Source organism: Trichosurus vulpecula, chromosome 6, assembly GCF_011100635.1.
Source record: "Trichosurus vulpecula isolate mTriVul1 chromosome 6, mTriVul1.pri, whole genome shotgun sequence".
NCBI classification, from domain to species: Eukaryota; Metazoa; Chordata; class Mammalia; order Diprotodontia; family Phalangeridae; genus Trichosurus; species Trichosurus vulpecula.
In genome coordinates, this window is record NC_050578.1 from 102,136,108 (window position 1) to 102,156,474 (window position 20,367).

Sequence of the window (20,367 nt, forward strand, 5' to 3'; positions counted from 1 at the left end):
CAGAGAAGCCAAGTGATTTACCCAAAGTCACTAAGGTAGTGAGCAGATTTGCCCAAGGCCATGGTGGTGGTAGATAACAAAGGGGGACTTTGAGTCCAGGCTGTCTGTGCTCTTATTGGGTTGTGTGACATGGACTGTAATATTACAGCGATTGTTACATTATTTAGATCACCCTTAACATTGGCAAAATGGCTTGTCATTATTTGTGACACTGCTTATTATGGTCAGATGCCCAAAATGGTAATGACTCACCATTATTAATATTAATAAAACATTCAGGGAGATGGATTTCTGTTTTCCAGAGGTCATCTCTATAAAGACCTTGTCCAGGCACCCAGAATTCTTAAAGCTGTTTGCAAACAGTACTTTCCTATTTCTCAAGCCCGGCCAATCTCCACAAATAAATCCTCCCCTGCTTCCTAGACCCAACTGCTCAACCCAATTGAAAACCTATATCCTTTTCTCCTCCGGGTGCATTATGAGATACCTTGTCTCATGATTAAACTGCAACTGATTTCATTTCTTACCTCCATCCCGTCCTTTTGCCCTCTTCCCCCAATAACCATGGTTTCAGGTGCAGGACTAAGGGACTTGCTGTCTAGATATGCCGATAGCACAAGAAGACTCTGAATTTTTAAGTCTCTGTGTACGAAGATATATGGCAGTCATGATCATCTGTATGCTTAGAATGATCATATGCATGTGAATTATCCATGGCAAATGCTTAGACCCAGGTGGGTTTTTACTTGCCAGGCATGGACTAAGCTGTCTCTGATAATGGATTGGTGTGTGCTTCAGGTTATGTAAACTAATTTTAATAGTAGTCCAAGAAGCACATTTTATAATTTGTGTTTGTAAAGCACTTCACAGAGGGCTTTCACACTCATCGTCTTGTTTAATCCTCATAACCTGTAGGTAGGGTTAGGATTATCCCCATTTTACAGGTAAGCAAACAGGCTCTGTGATTCAATGACTTAGCCAATTGCTAATAAATGATAGAGCAGGGACTTTCAGGGCCCCTTCTTTGGTTTTATCCAGTGTTTCTCACAGCCATCCTGCTGCCTCCCGACAGTGCCATATAATTAGGAATATTTAGTGGTCATCCCCACCCCCCTTTATCTGCTTCTAAATGTATTCACTTTGTATGATACTTTTTTCTTTTTTAAGTTGTGTGTGAATTCTTCTGGGTTTTTTTTAATCATATTATAGATGTAAATGGAATCATTTTAAATTTTATCAATATGGTTCATCGTCTGGGAAACACACTTAAAAATACAGTGTAAATGAGACTTATCATTATTGTTTTTGTTCTTATTTAAATGCTCCCTGAGTAAACATAAATCCAGGCCGAACAGCAATGTGGCAATGCAGGTAATCACTCTCAAGTTATCTGAGGTGCAGAAATTATCTTTGTTTTATAGATGAAGACGTTGAGGCACAGAAAAGGCCTTAAATTCTCTTCCTCTCTTCATCTGTTCTGAGGTTTGGGTTTTTGTTTTTCATTTTCTTTTCTGTTTACTTAAGGCCCTTGGTTCCCTTTGAAAAATGATGCCACGTAGGATTGGGTTTGTGGATCCCGTGAACTCCAGTTTGTTTGTTCTTAATGAGTTCCATATATTTTAGTCCAAATATGTTTTGAGCACCTATGAGGTATGCTGTATTAGGTGCTTGATGGGACATAGGAAAGCGAAAGCTTAGTCTTTCCCCTCAAGGAGAGTAGGACCCGAGAGAAATCACAGAACCAGATTACATTAGAGATTATCTAGTTGACCCCAGACTTTTAGATGAGGAAGGCAAAATCTTTGGAGTCAGGCACTGTTAATTTTTGGTTTTGTATCTGGAGCTGGCAGAGTGCCTTATGGGTAGTAAATACTTAATAAATGTTTATCAAATTGGTAAACTGAGGCTCTCATCACATTAATTGATTATTGGTAGATCCCAGACTAGATTTAAGGTACTTAATTCCCAGGTCCTGTGCTCTTTGCACTTATTTCACAAGCCTGTCCTAAATCTGAGAGCTGTGGATGTGTTTTATGAGCATTTAAAGTTAACTATCTGTGTGCCCAGCATTGTGTTAAACTATCTCCTAAGTATTACCCCCATGTAATATAATGAACTTCTGACAGAGAGAATAGAAAAAAAGCTCTTGGCTCTGTTTCTAATTTATTGGTTAATAACTGGATGACTTTGGGTTTATAACTTGATCTACCTCCCTATCTGCAAGAGAAGAGTTATAACTCATTTAACCCCCATTGGGTCCCTAAAAAACCAAAAACTGCTGCTGGGTGGACAGGTATATACAAAAACATATACTATACATATACAGTTACATCGAGGTCCACATAAGGTACTTTGTGGTTGTAATTGTTGTTATGGTGGTGGCGGTGGTGCCGGTGGTAGTGGTGTGGTTTTTAAAGACTTGGAAGCTGAGGATAACCCCAGTAGGACTCTGATGTATGCTGCACCAGGGAGCTCCTAACTAGCATCTACGGTATGACCATTTGTGTGCTGGTCTCCATTTTTTATTAGTCCTAAGGATATTTACATGAAAAAGCCTTATTTGAATGATTTCATCCTCAACAACTGGTTATTCCCCATCTGAAGTCACAGCCCTTTATTTCTGACATCACAGAAAAGGTTAGGAGGTCTCCTGGGGAAAAGAAGCCGAAAAGAAATCATGAATAGATGAATGAATAGAATTGTTGCTAAATGGATTGTTTTTCAAAGTTTTCCTTTGGGCATTAAGTAAGCCTGAGAAGCCCTGGTTGGCTTCCTGGATGAAATGCCCATAAAATAATTTCCCATGATAAATATATATTCTGTCTAGAATTGCATTTTAAAGTTAAGTAGTTTGAAAAGCCATCGAAAGCCATATTGGCTGACTTTAGACTGCCCAGGACAATTGAGATACAGTGCATTCACCTTCAGACTACCACGTTAGGAAAATCCATTTGGTTGACATTGTTACTCACCGTATTTCAGCTCTATGCAATTTCCAAAATTGATTTTATTGTTCATTTTATAAAATTGCACCCTCTGCTTGCCAGCTTCTGGGTGCTTTTAGAGTCAGTCTCCACTTTGTAAAAAAAAAAAAATAGCTAATATCACTTGCTCTGGAGAAGTTAAATAAAAAGATGCACTTTACACTGTGCCTAAAAAACCATCTGTTTTTCTGTCTTGGACCCAGATGAACAAGGAGATCCAAAGAAAATTGTCTTCCTAGAATACTGACTATTAGATCTGGCACCAGAGGACTTGGGTTCTTACTACCTGTATGACCTGGGGAAAATCCTTTTACTCTTCCAGACTTCCGCTTCCTTACCTGCAAAATGAGTAGAAGTGGGGATTTGGGAAAGTTTGGACTGGATGAGGGATTCTTAATCTGGGGTCTGGGAACTTGTTTGTATTTTCTAATATTTTGATAACTATTTAGATAGAATTGGCTTCCTTTGTAATTCTGTATATCCTTACATTGTGAGGAGCGGTTTCATCATACTTCCAAAAAAGAGTCCATGACCTAAAAAAAGGTAAAGAACCCCAGTACTAGAGGGCCTCTGAGGTCTCTTAAGTCCTGTGATCCTAATGATTCTAGTGCAGCAATAGACTTGTTGGATCTGGAGTTAATCTTCCCTCTACCCCCAGGTTGTAAAAATGGTCCAGGCTAGATATTAGAGAAAGCATATTGAAAGGCATGTGATCACTTCCAGCCAGGCAGAGCTATAGACTATGCAGGTTAATACAGTCGTATGTCCATTAACTGGAGCAGGATACTTAAAATTATAAAAGGAGTTCCCATTTGTAAGTGTTAAGACACTTTTTTTTCAGGATTAAACAAGATTTTTTGGTCTCATATCAGCACTGCCTTTACTTTTGTGGTGATCAAGCTAGAACCAGAAACTTTCTTTTGACTTTAGCACAGAACTTGTCCTGAGACATATTTTGTCTGCAGAACCCAACTACCCTTTATCATTTTATTTTTTTTCAGTTGTATTTTATTTTCAATTTTAAATTCTCCCTCTTCCCCCCACCCCCTATTCCTTACCCATTGAGAAGTCAAGAAAAACAAAGCCCATTACAAATATGTATAGGCATGCAAAACAAATTCCCACGTTAATCATGTCAAAAAAAAAAAAGAAAAGATGATATTCTTTATTCTGCACCTGAATCCATCCACTCTCTATCTGGACACGTAGAGCATGTTTCATCGTGAGTCCTTTGGAATTGTGATGGGTCATTGTGTATCAGAGTACCTAAGTCTTTCTAAATTGATTATTTTTACAATATCATTGTTTTTGTAAATTGTTTCCCTGGTTCTATTCACTTCGCATTGTATCAGTTCATACATATCTTCTCAGGCTTTTCTGAAACCATCTCCTTCATTCTGTCTTACAAGTATTCCGTCACATTCGTATGTCATCATTTGTTCAGCAATTCCCCATTAATGGGCATGCCCTCAATTTCCAGTTCTATGTAACTACAAAAAAAACTGCTATAAATATTTTTTTATATGTGGGTCCTTTTCTTCTTTCTTTGATGTCTTTGAAGCATAGGCCTAGAATTGGTATCACTGGGTCAAAGGGTGTACAGAGTTTGACAACTTTTTGAGCATAATTCCAAATTGCTTTTCACAATAGTTAGACCAGTTCACAGCGCCAGCAGTGGCATATTAATGTGCTTCTTATACCACGATCCTTCTGGCACTTGTCATTTCCCTTTATTGTCAACTTAGCCAGTCTGATGGGTGTGAGGTGTTACCTCAGAGTTGTTTTAATTTGCATTTTTCTAATTATTAGTTATTTAGAGCATTTTTTCATAATGGCTATTGATAGCTTAGATATCTTTCTCTGAAACCTGCCCATTCATATCCTTTGACCATTTATCAATTGGGGAATGGCATTTATTCTAATTTCCTGTTTTTTTCTTCTACTTTTAACTACATTGATTTTGTTTCTTTTTCACTTCGCATAATCAGAATTGTCCATTTTGCCTCCTATAAACTCCTCTATCCCATTTGTCCCTGTCCATAGATGTGACAGGTAATTTCTTCCATCTCCTCTAATTTGCTTACAGTGTCACTCTTTACATCTAAATCATGTACACATCTGGAGCTTATTTCGATAGGTGATGTCAGATGTAGTTCTATACCTAGTTTCTGCCAGACTTTTTTATTTTCCCCCCAAATTTTTGTTCAATGCCGAGTTCTTATCCAAATAACTGGGATCTTTGGGTTTATTAAAAAATAAATTACTGTGCTCACTTGCTTCTGTCTTATTCCATTGATCCACCTCTCGTTAGAGCTTTGTTGTATAGTTTGAGATCAGGTGTTACTAGGCCCCCTTTCTTCCTGTTTAAAAATATAATAATAATTCCCTTGCTACTCTTCACCTTTTGTTTCTCCAGATGAATTTTGTTTTTTATACCTCTATAAAGTAGTCCTTTGGTAGTTTAATTAGTATGGCACTGAATTAGTAAATTAATTTAAGTAGTATTGTCATTTTTATGATATTTGGCTTGGCCTGCCCATGAGAAATTAATATCTCTCCAATTATTTAGGTATGCCTTTATTTTTGTAAAGAGTATTTTGTTATTGTGTTCATATAGTTCCGTCAGGTAGCCTCCCAAATATTTTGTACCATCTTTAGTTATTTTTAATGGAATTTCTCTCCTTTTTCCTGCTCAGTTTTGGCTGCATTATACAGAAATGCTGATGATTTATGTGGGTTTATTTTATATCCAGCAATTTCGCTAAAGTCATTCTTGTTATATTTTTAGTCTATTCTCTTAGGGTTCTGTAAGTGTACCGTCTCATCATCTGCAAAAAGTGATTGCTTTGGAAACAAAGAGGCAACTCTGCCTATGCTTATTCCTTTCATTTCTTTTTCTTGTTTTATTGGTATAACTAGCATTTCTAATAAAATGTTGGATAGTGATGTTGGTAATGGACACCCTTTCTTCACTGTTGATCTTCCTGTAAAGGTTTCCAGCTTGTCCTTATTATAGGTAATGCTTTCTCTTGGTTTTAGATAGCTACTTATCATTTTAAGGAGAGTTCTATTTATTCCTTTGCTTCCTGGTGTTTTTAAAAGGAACAATTGTATTTTGTCAGAAGCTTTTTCCACTTCAATTAAAATAATCATATGCCTTTTATTTTAGAGTGATAAAATATCTCACTACAGATTCACAGGATTTTAAGAGTTAGAAGGACCTCAATGACCATCCAGTCCAAGCCATCCATGTAAAGGAACCCTCACTATCCCATCCCCAAGGTAGATGACAGGTGGTTAGTCATCCAGTCTGTGCTCAAAGGAGCTGGAACCTCTCATGTCTTGAGGCAGTCTCTTCTACTGTTAGACACCTCCAACTGGTTAGGAAGTTTTTCTTGACATCGAACTTAAATTTATGTCTTTGCAGCTTCAACCCTTTGCTCCTAGTTCTTCCTTTTGGGGACGAAGAGGAACTCTCTTCCATATCAATCAATCAACAAGTGTCTGTTAAAAGCCTCTTTGGCGTCTGGTACTGTGCTAGGTGCTTGGTCAGCAGATACAATTCTTCCCCAAGAGTTTGTACTCTTAATGGGGGAGATAAAAAAGTGTGTGTATAAACATAATCAGAATAAATATAAAGAGAATGGGGCAGCTAGGTGGCGCAGGGAGTCAGGAGGACCTGAGTCCAAATCTGGCCTCAGACTCTTGACATATTTACTAGCTGTGTGACCTTGGGCAAGTCACTTAACCCAAATTGCCTTGCCTTCCCCCCCTCCAAAAAAAAATGAAAAATAAAAAAAAAAAAAGAATAGCTATAAATAAATGACAAGGCAGTTGAGAAAGCATTAGCAGTTGTGGGATCAAGAAAGCCTTCATGTGGAAGGTCAAGTTTGGGCTATTTCTCGAAGGAAAAGAGTTCATGCCAAGTATAGAGAAAGGTCAGAGCAAAGACCTCGAGATGAGAAATGGAGGATTGTATGTAAGGATCAGGGAGAAAGGGCCTGTTGGGCTGGAACAGAGCATACAGAAATGCTGGGTACTGGGACATGGTGCCTGCCCTCAAGGAGGTTGCAGCATCGACGTGTAAAACTATAAATATTGACGATGTTACGTAGAACTTGACAGCTTAAAAGAATTTTGTAAAGCTTTCTTACATCCTTCTTTTATGAAAGCAGGTAGCACAGTAGATGGTGCATTGGTCCTGGAGGCAGGAAGACCTGAGTTCAAATCTGCCTTTAGGCAGATTGGCAAGTTACTTAACTTGGGGTGAGTTAACTCATCTTGGGCAAGTTACTTAACCTCTTGCTGCCTCAGTTTCCTCATCTGTAATATGGGAATAACAATAGCCCCACCACCCCCCTGTTGTTGTGAGGATAACAAGATTAATATTAGTAAAGTGCTTCATTAACCTTAAAATGTGATACAAATGCTAGCTATTATTATCATTAATTATTTTGTTTTTACAGCCTTATAAGTAGTATAAATATCTCCATTCTACAGATGAGGAAACAGCTCAGAAACAAAAATGACTTATCACAGACTGACAAGAGCATTGACTCTTAGCCACAGAACCTGAGTTCAAATGTCACCATTATTTGCAGTGTGACCTTAGGCAAGTCATGTAACCCTCCCCCTCCCCGCCTCCCACGGACCCCAGTGAGCACCGGGGTCCCTTCCAGCTCTACAGCTTTGATCTTATGATAAGATGGCACAAGTAGAAGGTGTCCAAGCCAGGATTCCACCCTGGGCCTTATCACACCAAGTCCCTTCTTCCACCTATGCTGTGGTGCCTTTTCTAGTTAGATTTGCACATTCGGAGGAACACAGGTTACCTTTAATGGTAACTGAAACAAAACCATAATTAGGCATCCTAAACTGCACCTGAAACGAAACTAACTTAGAAAAAGTGTCCCTGAATGTTTATCTTAGCCATGTTTTGCAGTCTAGCCTTCTCTGGGGATATGGTATAGAGCAGTGGCTGTATTATCGGGAGACCTAAGTTCAAATCCTGACCTTGCTACACCTGTAGCATTGGGCAGATTGCTTCACTAGTAAGACTCTCGGGTCTTCCTGATTCTAGGTCCAGTGCTCTAGGTGGCGCAATGGATAGAGCGTTGCATCTAGAGTCAGGAAGATCTGGAGCCCTGGGTTCAAATGCAGCCTCAGACCCTTCCTAGCTTGTGACCTCTGGGCAGATTGCTTCAGCTCTGTCTGGGAATAATAGAAGCAGGGTTGCTGCAAAGATTGAACAAAGTAATATTTGTACAGTTCTTTGCAAACCTTTTTAAAAGCACCATATGAATGCTAGCTGCCCTTGTCATCATCATCCCCTTCATCGTCTAGCTGAGAGCTATGAGGACCAGTGCCTATTTGATAATTTCGTAATTGGCGGGGATTTTCTCTTCGGGGAGGGGGTTTGTTTTGTTTTTTAATCATTCAAAGGTTAGTACCTTGGAGGAGGAAACTGTGGTGAAATCTCTGAAGGGGAGATGGTGTATGTGTGCCAGCAGCTGGAGAAATGTGCAGCGAGTAGGATGTAATGGGCAGCCTGCTAGAATAGAACAGTGGTAGCTCACATGTTTACAAGGCTTTTCTCCAAATCGTTCTTTGAGATAGCCGCCGGATAGTGCAATATTATTCTCCCACTTTGCAGACAAATAAAGTGACTTGCCCATGTCACACAGCTCGTAGTAGACTCGAGGTAATGGAACTGGATTTGAAATCCAGAGAACTGGGTTCAAATTCTGCCCCAGGGAAGACACTGTCTCAGTGTACCTCATTTTCCCTCAGCTGTAAAATGAGGTGGTGGTATTTATAGATCTGAGGCCCCAGAGGCCGAGGCATCCCACACCCTTACTTTTCAGATGAGGAAGCTGAGGCCCAGAGGGCCCTGCCTAAAGTCAGAGGTGGGATCCTAGTTCAAGTCCTCTGACTTTAAGTATGGTGCTCTTTCCCCTGCTCCATGAGAAAAGTGCATTATTAATATTAAATGCTAAAGAAATTTGAGTACTCAATTACTGCCCAGTGGCTAGAGAGCCAGATCTGGAATGAGGAAGACCTGAGTTCAAATTCAACCTCAGACACTTCCTAGCAGTGTGACTGGGGAAGTCACTTAAACCTTTGCCTGCCTGTTCTGTACAGTGGGCTGATAATAGCACTTACCTCCCGGGGTCCTTGTGAGGCTAAAATGAAATAATATTCGTAAAGCCCTTTGCAAACCTTACATAAGTAAGTACGAGCTGTTGTTTGTCACCAATCCCAACTTGCTATTTGGGAATCTCCAAACTTATATGTATATTTTTGTGCCTTCACCAAAGAGAGGAATGACATGGAACAAATTGGCAAAGAGGTTTGCGTTCCCTTTCTTGTTCCAGGTCTTCTATGCAGCTCTTTGGGGGCTAGCCTTTGGTGCTTTCAGAATCCCTGAAAAGGACCACAGCTGTCAAGTACCTAAGTCACTAGGTAGATGAAAGCACTGTGGGCACAGATGGCGACACCTCCCACTCCGGTCACTGGTGGCTGGACTGGTTTCGGCCAGCTGGGCTGCTTGGCCAGATCTTAACTCCTCGCCCACAGACCCGCTTCCTACCACGTTCCCAGTTCACCAGATCATAGGGTCCTATGTCCAGAGAGGGAAGAGGCCTTTGAGGTCATCTCATCCAGCCCCTTCATTTTATAAATGAGAGACCTAAGACCGGGACCGGCCCAGTGGCAGGACCAGGCTTTGAATTCAGAAACCTCCTTGATTCCCTGACTCGTCATTTTTGTCTCTCCTTGGCTTCCACTGTGTCAGCCGATCTTTGGTCTTCTGACAGATATAGCCAGCCTTTCTCTATGGCCCTTTTGGCTGCTTGTTGACTCACACTGGTGTGTGATGAAAATGAGATCATAGACTTACAGCTGGAAGGGCCTTGAATGGACACCTAATCCAATCCCCTTATCAGATGGCAAAGAAAACCTTGGCCCCGAGAGCTCTGTAGTGACTTTTCCAGGGTGATGCAGTTAGTAAATGGCAAAGCAAGGCTTGGAACCCAAATGACTGACTGCAAATGCAGTCCCTTTCTTTTGCAGCATGCAAGATGTTTAACCCTTTAGTGCTTTAGGCAACTCTCCCAAGACAGGTTCTTAACCGAGGGTCTATGGCTAGTTTTCAGAGGGTTTCTAGATGTGGATGGGGGTAGGGAATCACATATTTATTTTCACTAACTTTTGCTTTCCTTAGTAGTCTTTTGCATTTTATTTTATAAATTTAAAACCATTATTCTGAAGAGTCCATAGGCTTCTTCAGACTGCCTAAGGGGTCCATGACACAAACTATGGTTTAAGAATCCTGCCCCTGCCCTGAATTGCAGAGAAGCAGCCAGCCTGCATTGTCACAAGTGGTTTTCTCATCCTGGAGTTCCCTAGGCTGATGAAATCACAGGTCCAGGCCCCCTCCCTAGTATCAGTAATTGGACAAAGCTCCTAGCCTTGACTATTTCTGTTCACTGCTAAGCAGCAGGGATGATACGGGCTGACTGTGTGATCTAAGCTTTCCCTGGGAAGGTTGATTAAAATATGGGAAAGATGTCCTCCAGCCGCAGGGCCTCGAAGACCATCCGTACACGTATGGGAGGCAGGGCTGGCAGTCACACACACACACGCACACAGCCTTTGACAGGGACATTAAAAGCCCTTTTATGGAACGGCCTTTTCGGCCTTGCTTTTAACATGATGTTTAAATAAGGGAATTACTGGCTCGCTGTTTTCCTGACAAAACCAGATGGCCAACACTACCATATTCACTGGAGACTTCTGAGACGTGTGCCAAACTAATCAGCATTTGCCTACCTCAAAGAAAGAGGAAAAACTCACTCAGAATGCTGTCTTCCACAAAAGCAAAAGACCTGATGATAGACTGGCACCTGAGCTAGAGACCTGCATGCAACTTTTACTGACTCGTTATTATCTGGGCAGCCAACAGCCTAGCATTCCCTCAGCACTCCCCCCAACCCCCCATCACCAGTCTCAGATTTTTTTTGGCTGCTTTAAATTGAGGACTGAAACCATGTATCCCCTAGTGGAGTACAGTTCCAGCTCAGAGAGGCTTCGTCACAGGGCTGACATGAAAAGACAAACAGAAATCTGACTTGCCATGTTATCCACCCTGTAGAAAACCACCCGAGGGTAGAGAAATAGATATTCATCACCATCTCGGCACCTCAGCCGAACCCATGAGTTCAAGCGTGCAATGTTTCAAGGAGGATTTAGAAAACCTTTCCTCGGCGAAGCCAGGAGTTCTCCTGACAGCCCATTTCACTGGCGGGCCAGCCTGTCGAGAGCAGAACAAAGGGAATTCTCCCCGTCTGATTTGGATGAGGCAGCCGCTCCTGCTTTGGGGCTTCCCCAGTGGGTTTTGCACCAGCGTCAGAGTTGGAATACTTTTTTTCCCAGAACAGTTCAAGTAAAACTCCTTCTTCAAATTGCTTACACTTGCCTTTATCTACAGCAAAGTTCTGGCTGTTAAGATGGCCTTTTGCCCTGTTTTAGCATGAGCAGAATAATAGCCTCAGCTAAGAAAAAGATCAGAAGGATGATTGTGGGATTATTCAGTAGGTTTGTCACTAGAGAATTTAGCTCTATTGCAAAGGGCATCTGGATTTTTTTTATTATGGCGCGTCTGCCTTCGTGAATGTGTGCCCATGTATATATTATAACATCTGCATTTCCAAATTTAAGAACCGATCTTGGAGAGAGTTCTGCACCATAACTACCCCCCTTGTTTCCAGGCTCTCCTGTGTTCTGAAAAAGTCTTCTTCAGGACACAAGGGGACTCTATCTAAGTAGACCTGCCTAAAATGTCATCCCTCCTCATCCCTAGCACTTATCACTATGCTTGGCACATGGAAATGATTTTTATTTACTCATTCTTAGAGACCCTAGGTTTTCTCAAGGAAACCTTTCCTGATCCGATCCCTGTAGTTGTGGGGGCTCGCTCTCTCCTTCCATTATCATGTATTTAGTCAGTCAGTAAACACCTGTTAAGCCCCCTGCTATGTGCCAGGTATTGTCCTGAGAATTGGGGATCCAGAGAAAGGCAAAAGACAGACCCTGCTCTCAATCATAGTAATAAAAATAGCTGGCATTTATATAATGCTTTAAGATTTACAAAGCACTTCACTGATACCAGCCTCACAATAACCCTGGGAGGTGAAGGCTATTATTATCCTTCCCCTTTTGCAGATGAGGAAACTGAGGCTGAGAGGGCTAAGTAACTTGTCCAGGGTCACACAGCTAGTAAGAGTCTGAAGCCACATTTGAACTCAGACCTTCCTGACTCCATGTTAGGATTATCCACTGTGCTACCTATGCCTTACACATTATAGCCTGTTTTCTCCCCTCAAAAAGTATGCTCCTTGAGCACAGCGTGGTTTTTGTGCTTGTTGAGGGAGGGTTTTTTGGGTTTTGTAGCCCTACTGTGTTGGACATGATAGATACTTAATGAATGCTTATTGGTTTGGATTACGAACCCTTGAAGAAATTTTCAGGGGATTTGTGACTTGATTCGAGTTATTAGCGTGTAGGGGAAAATATACTAAAATAGATTGCATCTGATCAAATTCTGATCTTTCAGTTCTTCCAAACTGGACAATTGAAGCCTTCCTTTCTCTGAATAGGCCATATTTCTGTTTTTTCTCATGTTTCAGAAAGTAACTGGAGCCAAAGTAGATGGGAATGGAACACCCCTGATCAATAACTTATTATGAAAATGTAAGGAGCTGGGGAATCACTCCATTTTTAGATTCATTTCTAATGCCACAGTGGCGGGCTAGCAGGCAGTCCTCTCACTTGGCTCAGAAGCCGCCTTTGCTTCTCCCAAGTCAGTTGTCAGCACCCTCTCACCATGGAAATTAGGGCAGGTAGTTTTCGTGCGTGTATCTTTATGTCTCTGGTGCCTTGCACATAGGAGGTGCCTAAAAGTTTATTAAATTGAACAATGGAGGAACTTAATAAATGCTTGTTGAATTTAGGGCTCTTGGAGGACAGGGAAGGCTTTGTCAGAAGGTGCCTCTTTTTCAGGCAAGTCTGAGCACTGCCCAGTGTATAAGAGCTGAGCACAGGCAGGCCAGGCCTGGCTAGGAGAGGCACAAGTGGCTCCCACTCGAGTGGTAACTGAAGCACGCCATATGTTACATTATTACAGAGCTTTCATATGAACAGAGAGCCTATGAGCTAGAAGGGGCCTCAGAGATCATCCCAGGCCCCTCATCTTACAGATGGGGAGACAGAAAAAGTAACCTGCCCAGAGTCATACGAGGTAACAAGTATCAGAGCAAGGACTTGACCCCAGTTCCAATGACTCCACATCCCGCCATCTTTGCATTGGATCACATGACCTTCCAAAACTGTGGGATAGGTGAGATGGGGGAGGAAGGGCACTAGGTGCCGCTGTAGTGGACAGAGTGCCAGACCTGGAGTCAGGAAGATTCATCTTCCTGGGTCCAAATCCAGCCTCAGACAGTTCATTGCTATGTGACTCTGGACAAACCACTTCACCCTGTTTGCCTCAGTTTCCTCATCTGTAAAATGAGCTAGAGAAGGAAAGGGCAACTTTCTAAACTTATAGCCAGCGTCAGTATTTGAATGCAGGTCTCCTGAATCCAAGCCCAGGGCCCTTCCTACTACACTAAACTCCCCCTTTTGCCTGGGGAGGAGAGTGGAAATGTCAGTTTATCCTTCTGTACCTCTTGGAGATGATTCAGCAGCAGACCTTTATCCACTGCTACTACAACCAACACCCTGGCTGTGTGTTGGAGGTGAGATGTCAGGATGCCTTCATGGAGTTTCTGTTCCGCTAGGAGGATACCACGCGTCCCCAGATGATGTCAGCCAGCCCCTGTGGTCGATTTATTCCTCTTGTGGATCGTTTCAGCACTCGGCTCCTCCAGCCAGCTACTGCATTGTTGCTACTCTTCTGGCCACTAGAATTTTCATCAGAGGGTTGGCAGGAGAAGAGAGAGAAGATTAAATTCACAGCAAGCAGACATTTTGTGCTGTATTTTCACCTCTGCTAAAAAAAGGATCGAGGCGGGGGTGGGGGGAGTTGAAAACTGTTAGCCAAGATGAGTCTTTCGGGACAAATCAAGTGAGTTTCATTGATCCAGGCCCTGCTTGCCTGTTGCCCATTGCTGTGGACTATCAGGGTCAAGTATGTCTAAAACATTTTCATTCCCAAGGAAATGCTTGATAAATACAACATGACACTATTATAATTCTTATGCACAGGAACACTATTACTGAATAGCAAAAGCCATCAAAGCTTTGGGGTGACATATCAGAGGTGAAATGCCAGTGCGTAGCCAGGAAGCAGTAGGTGTCCTCCACAGCCCAGAGACCTGGCAGAGGACTCGCAGGTTTGACCTTTGCACCACAGAGGTGTCCCTTGTGCTTGGCTCATGATGCCTTTGATTTTTCTGATTTTATTTTTGGTTGTGTGTTTTTTTTCTTTTTTAACAGAATGAGGATGGACTGTTGGAATTCTTCCAAAATGTGATGAAAGAAACTAGGGCAGAGCCAAAAAAAGTGATTGGTTGGATTCTCAGCACTTTCCTGGGTTATTTAAAGCAGCGGAACCTTGCTGTCAGCGAGAGGTGAGAGCGGCTGTGGAATTTTTTTACCCTTTGCATCCAGAAGAAGCTGGCTTAGAGGTACCACATCCTTGTCAGGTCCATCCTCCATCAATCTAAATGTGGAGAAATACTTTTTTTAAGGGCCAGAATCCAAAAGCATATATCGGTCTTATCAGCCAGCCCTAGAATGAGTCTGTGAGACAATAAAACCCCATTAATTCAGAATTCAAGGAAAACAAACAAACAAAAAATCGGATGAACCGTCTGATCCCTTCTGGCTCTGCAATGCTTTAGTTCTGGGAAGCTGGGCATCCTCAGGAGTTAACCTCATTCATTTCATTTGTCCCCCTTAGCCTATCGTAGGATCATTGGATTCAGACCTGGAAGGGACCATAGAGGTCCTGTAGTCCAAGCCCCTCATGTTATAAATGAACAAAGAAGTGAAAATACTTCTTCCAAAGTCACCTAGGCAATAAGTAGGAGAGCTGGAATTTGAACTCTGGTCCCCTAACTCCAGGGAGCTAGGTGGCACATTGGTTAGAGCACTGGACTTGGGATAATCTTCAGAAGTTCAAAACTGGCCTCAGATATTTACTGGCTATGTGACCCTGATCAAATCACTTAATCCTGTTTGCCTCGGTTTCCTCATCTGGAAAGTGAGCTAGAGAAGGACATGGCAAACCACTCCAGGATCTTTGCCCAGAAAACCCCAAAATGGGATCACGAAGAGTGGGACACAGCCAAACAACAACCTCTAACTCTAAATCCAATGTTCTTTCCACAACCCTCACCCTACTTCAAAACCTAGGAAACCTCTTTCTCTTATAAATGTGTATTTATGTATTTTTGAGCACCTTGATATCTTGAGAGACAAGTAACCACCCCCAGCCAGAAGTGATTTCTGTATCCTGTGAACTCCTGCAACATTTGCTATACTTGTACTCAGTTGGCATTCAGCTAGTGGAACAATGTAGTGTTTACTATCTTTCCACATGCCTATGTCTTTTCTCCTGAAGTAGTTTATAAAAGACAGTGTGGTGCAGTGGAGAGACCCCTGGCTTTGGAGTCAGTACAACCTGTGTTAAAGTCCTGCACCTGTTACTGACTGTCTCTGTGACCTTAGGGAAGCCATTGTACACCACTGGGCCTGAGCTTCCTCATCTTTAAAAGGAGGATGTTTGGCTGGATGGCCTCTAAGATCTCTCCCCACTCTGAATCAATGGTCCTGTAATTCTTGGGACAGTCAGTCAATCAACAGGTGTTCACTAAGTGGCTGCTATTTGCCAAGCACCTGCGCTGAGTGCTTGAGATACCAATACAAAGAATGAAACAGTCCCTCCTTGCAGTGAGCTTATGTTCTAATAGGGGAGACAATAAGTACATACAAAGAATGCGCATCATAAATACAAAAACAACAAATACAAACATACACGAAGTTGTTTGAGGAGTGGAGCCTAGCAGCTTGGGGTTCTGGGAAAGTGTCATGCAGAGGATGGCCCTGAGCTGCGTCCTAAGGATTACGTTTATTGGCATCTCTCCAGAATACCTGCAGCTGTGCTTTGAATGCAGCCATCTCGCAAAAAAATATTTTTTGGTTGACCACTTGATAATAGCCTTTTTTGCCCAATAACTCAAAGCTCATATAGCCAGCTGTATTTCCATGCCCATGGAAAACAGTAGAGCAGTGTATTATTGTAAAATTTTTATATTTTGCAGTGAAACGCATTATATGATTTTATGATGACTTTGTCATTAGGTTCAGACTAAGAATAATATTCAGCTATATTACCTGAGAAAGTAGTAATTGATAACAGGAAAAAAGTAGCCCAGGAATGCCTTGTATGTCACAGAAGTCAGCTGGGAGATTAAAAGTGTGTAGTAGCCATCCAACCAAGTATAGTGTTGTGCAAAGCAAGTGGGACAAAAATTAATCAATGAACTTTGAAACTTTTTTACATCTTTAAAAACTTAATGTCATATAGCCTCTTTTTACTACCATCAGTTTTTAAGATACAACATTGAGTTCATAAGATTTTGACTCAGATTCCTCAATTTTTCATCATGATTTCACATATCACATCGGATATTGTGTGTAGCTTCAGCGAACAGTCCTTTTTTTTTTTTTTTCCAGTTCCCATAGCATTTCAATATTGTTTAAATGAAGTGAGTTCCCTGGACATTGAAATCTTATTTATCTTCATCTCTTGGGTCATTTTCTTAATTGTTTGTAACATGGGCAAGACTGTATTGTAGTATTCCATTTCCAATTGGGAATTAGAGAAGTTATGCCTCTAGGTATATTGGTGTTTATCAGAGATAATCATTGCCTGAATGTGTGCAAGATTTTCGGGCCCACTAGAAGTAAAAAATCCCCCAAACAATGTTTTGGATGAATGTTTTATAGCCTGATGAAGATAATGAGATCTTTATGGACTCACTTGGACCTCTTTTAAAAGAGATCTAGCTACAACCTTTAATGAAAAAGTTAATTTCATCAGTAAAAATTACTTTTTTCCAATTATCAATGCTTCAGTCTTTGGAGCCAATGACAAGTGTTTTTTCTGCCTAGCAAAAGTTGGCAACTCTTTTAAACTGGTCTTCTCGATGTCCTTCAGTTTCAACAAGCTTATGCCACACTGTTGAGGAAAAAAGTAGCAGTTCCTCCAGCTGCCGGGTTTCTGCTGAAAGTCATTGCATATTTTTTGAGGATTAATAAGGCTGTTTTACAGTTGGAGTTGTTTCCTATTTTGGCATGCACTTTCCTGTGTGCTCTGGTGAAACTGATTGTTTCATTGTGGGCTTAACCAATTCTTGAAATACTAGAGTTCCCCACACCAGAGCCACTGCGGTATGGCTAACACTCATTCAGATGTGCTCTTAAAGAGCTACGTTTGAATTCTTGACGTAATATTGATTCTTAAAAACACAACCAAGGGCAGCAATGAAACAACTGCATACGGTATAAAATCCAGCACTCCTTTGACAGATGACTAACTAAAGAGGAGGAAACTTTTTCAATTGGATTCATTTGGTCAAGTTCAGACCTAAGTCATCCTAGCATCAGTAGGAGCACACCTGCATGACCATCGCTGTCACAAAATGAAGCTATATCAAAGTCATTGCTTATCCTGAGGTATCTGCACGCTGCTATAGCTAAACCACAGCTTGATGGTTGTATCTTATCTCCTTTGAAAAAGACAACATGAAAGAGTGAACAAAGTTCCTGACTTGGAGGCAGGCAAGATCTAGGTATGAATTCTAGATGACCATGGTCCAATCACTTAGTCTCTCCCAACTTCCCTTTCTTCGGTCTGTAAAATGTGGATAATAATACCACCACACCACACAATAATATCACCACAGAGTTGTTAGGAGCAAGTTAAGATCATGCATATAAAACACTTTCAAAAAAAATAAAGAAATAAAGAAAAAAAAAACACTTTCCAAACTTTAAAATGTAATACAAAAATCAGTTGTTAATATTTTCATCTCACAATAGCCTTTCAACAGATTTGCCCATTACCTGGTATGTAGTTCATTTTCTTTTAATGGAATATGCATAGCAGCAAAGCTTATTACAAAGCCAATTTTTATTTAGTGAATCACATTTTTCTGTTACCAAATTGGAAATGTGTTCAACTGTTTAAAAAAAAAAAGGCTTTGTATGGATATGGTCATCCATTCAGTGGATATTTTTTCACTGTTGCTAGACATTGTGTGAGGCACCACTAACAAAAACACAAAAATAAAAATAGTCCCTGCCCTCAAGCAGATTGCATCTATTAATGTGCTAAAATTATAATTAAGAATATATCAAATTATTAATATTTAATTGTTGTTGTTTGTCCTTCATTCTCGAAGAGGACTTATGACGCCAGGAAGGTGATGTCCACTTGCAATCCACTTGCGAGTGGATTGGATTTAAGTGAGGCAGGGCTGGTGCAAAGTCACCAGCCTCACTCTCACCTCCAGAGCCTATGTATGTGTAATGTTATAATTTAATATGTAATGTTTACATATGTAAAATGAAAAACAACAACTTTCTTAATAAGTACTAGCAAAAGTATACAAAATGTTGTCATTAGGAAAAGTCCTAAAAGTGAAATTATAACACAACAGTATGCCTTACCTGCAATAACATTCCCCTGGTAGAAGTAGCAATCTCTAAAGCTCCATAAGCTGCTTAGCTAAAATCTCATCAGCCTCAAGTCAGTAGGTTTTTATCAATTGTTTATTGTATGTTGGTTTCACTATGCTGTGTACAAAAATAATAAGCACACAGTTTACAACATAGGAAGATGGGACAAACATAAGTGAGACCATGTGCAATACAAGAGAATATGTAACTAAGTAAATATATTCTGGCTGTATATACAGTAGAAATTTATGGAAAAGAGAGATCATTGAGGACTGAACTGGGTCATGATCAGGAGCAGCTTCGTGAAGGAGGAGCTTCTGCTAGATCTGAAAGGATTGTTCAGATTTGCATATGTAGGAGGGAGAGGAAAAGGCATAACGGATTGTGGAGGAGTGTAACGTAGGCATAGAGTTGAGAATGAACCTGATAGGTGCTTAGTACATGCATGACTTAACTGAAGATGTGTGTGTGTGGGACAGAGGAACAGGGAAGAAATAAGGTGGGATGGATGGGCGTGGCTCAGATTATGGAGGGTCTGAAAAGTTAGGTAGCATTTAGACTTGCTGCAATAGGCATGTGAGGAAAAGCTATTAAATTTATGTTGTGTGGTTCAGTTTATGTTGTGAGGCTAGTTATGGTTCACAGAAGAAGATAATCAGAATTCCAGAGTGAAAATAGCTGTCATAAATCACCTTATCCAAACTTTTCATTTCATATGTGAGGGAGCAAGCCTGAGGAAGATGAGCGACTTGTCCAGTGTCTCGTCTCGGTACCAGTCAGCTGGACAAAGGAAATAAAGGAATGACCCTTTTTTAGCCGGTTTAGTTGAAGCAAGAGAGCCAAGAAGACAAAAGTTGGTACCTTCCTGCAGATTAGGTGAGCACCTAATTAATTTTAGGAACGAACATCGACTGGCTACTGAATAACTCAGTCCAGAGGGCTCAAAAGGCTTAGCTTTAGGGTGGATTTAAAGTTTAATCAATGAGTAGCGTACAGGAAGCAAGCTGGCAGATACACTGAGCACAGGGACACGCTGGAAAGTCTGACCGGCAGAACCTGGTAAGTAATTGTACATTGCTGAGGATATAGCATAGAAATAGTTTAAAGAATTGTCTGGTGAAGAAGCCTGCAATACGGTTTAGAGGTTAGTCATCTTGTTAAAACATGTTAGATTCGTTAAAAATTCCTTCCAAAGCCAGTTTTTATGTCTGACTCTGTTAAGAAGGTGGACTCTCTGCAAGCCCTTTGATACCCCTTGCTGAAGGCTACAGGCTACCAAGAGATGAATACCACCTAGTGGTGAAATAAGGATAGCAGGCTTGGAGTTCCCAATCCAGTCAATATTGCAGAAATATGAAGTAAGTAGAAATAAATAAGTAAATAAGAAGTAAATAAAGAGGCATTAGGAGTAATTGAGTAATTGAAAGAGTAATGATAAAATAGTTTTCATTGAAAGGATCCAGAAGAACAGCTGAGTGAGTTGTTGTGATTAACCATGTTCTTTTTTATTACATCGAAACACCAACAAGCACATCAAATAAAATAAAATAATAATAAAAAGGAGTAAAGGAGATCACTGCTAACTGAAAACTTCACTTTTCTGAAGAACTAAAAGGAGACTGAAGCACAAAGAGGC

The 20,367-nt window shown here is 41.0% G+C and overlaps 1 protein-coding gene across 1 annotated transcript in view; it reads left to right on the forward strand.

Moving 5' to 3' along the window:
- Positions 1–20,367, forward strand: part of GATB (glutamyl-tRNA amidotransferase subunit B) — a 112,871-nt gene that overhangs the window by 54,371 nt on the left and 38,133 nt on the right. The window contains exon 10 of the mRNA XM_036763196.1: positions 14,481–14,614. Coding sequence (XP_036619091.1) covers positions 14,481–14,614 — 134 coding nt within the window. The remainder of the gene's footprint in view (positions 1–14,480; positions 14,615–20,367) is intronic.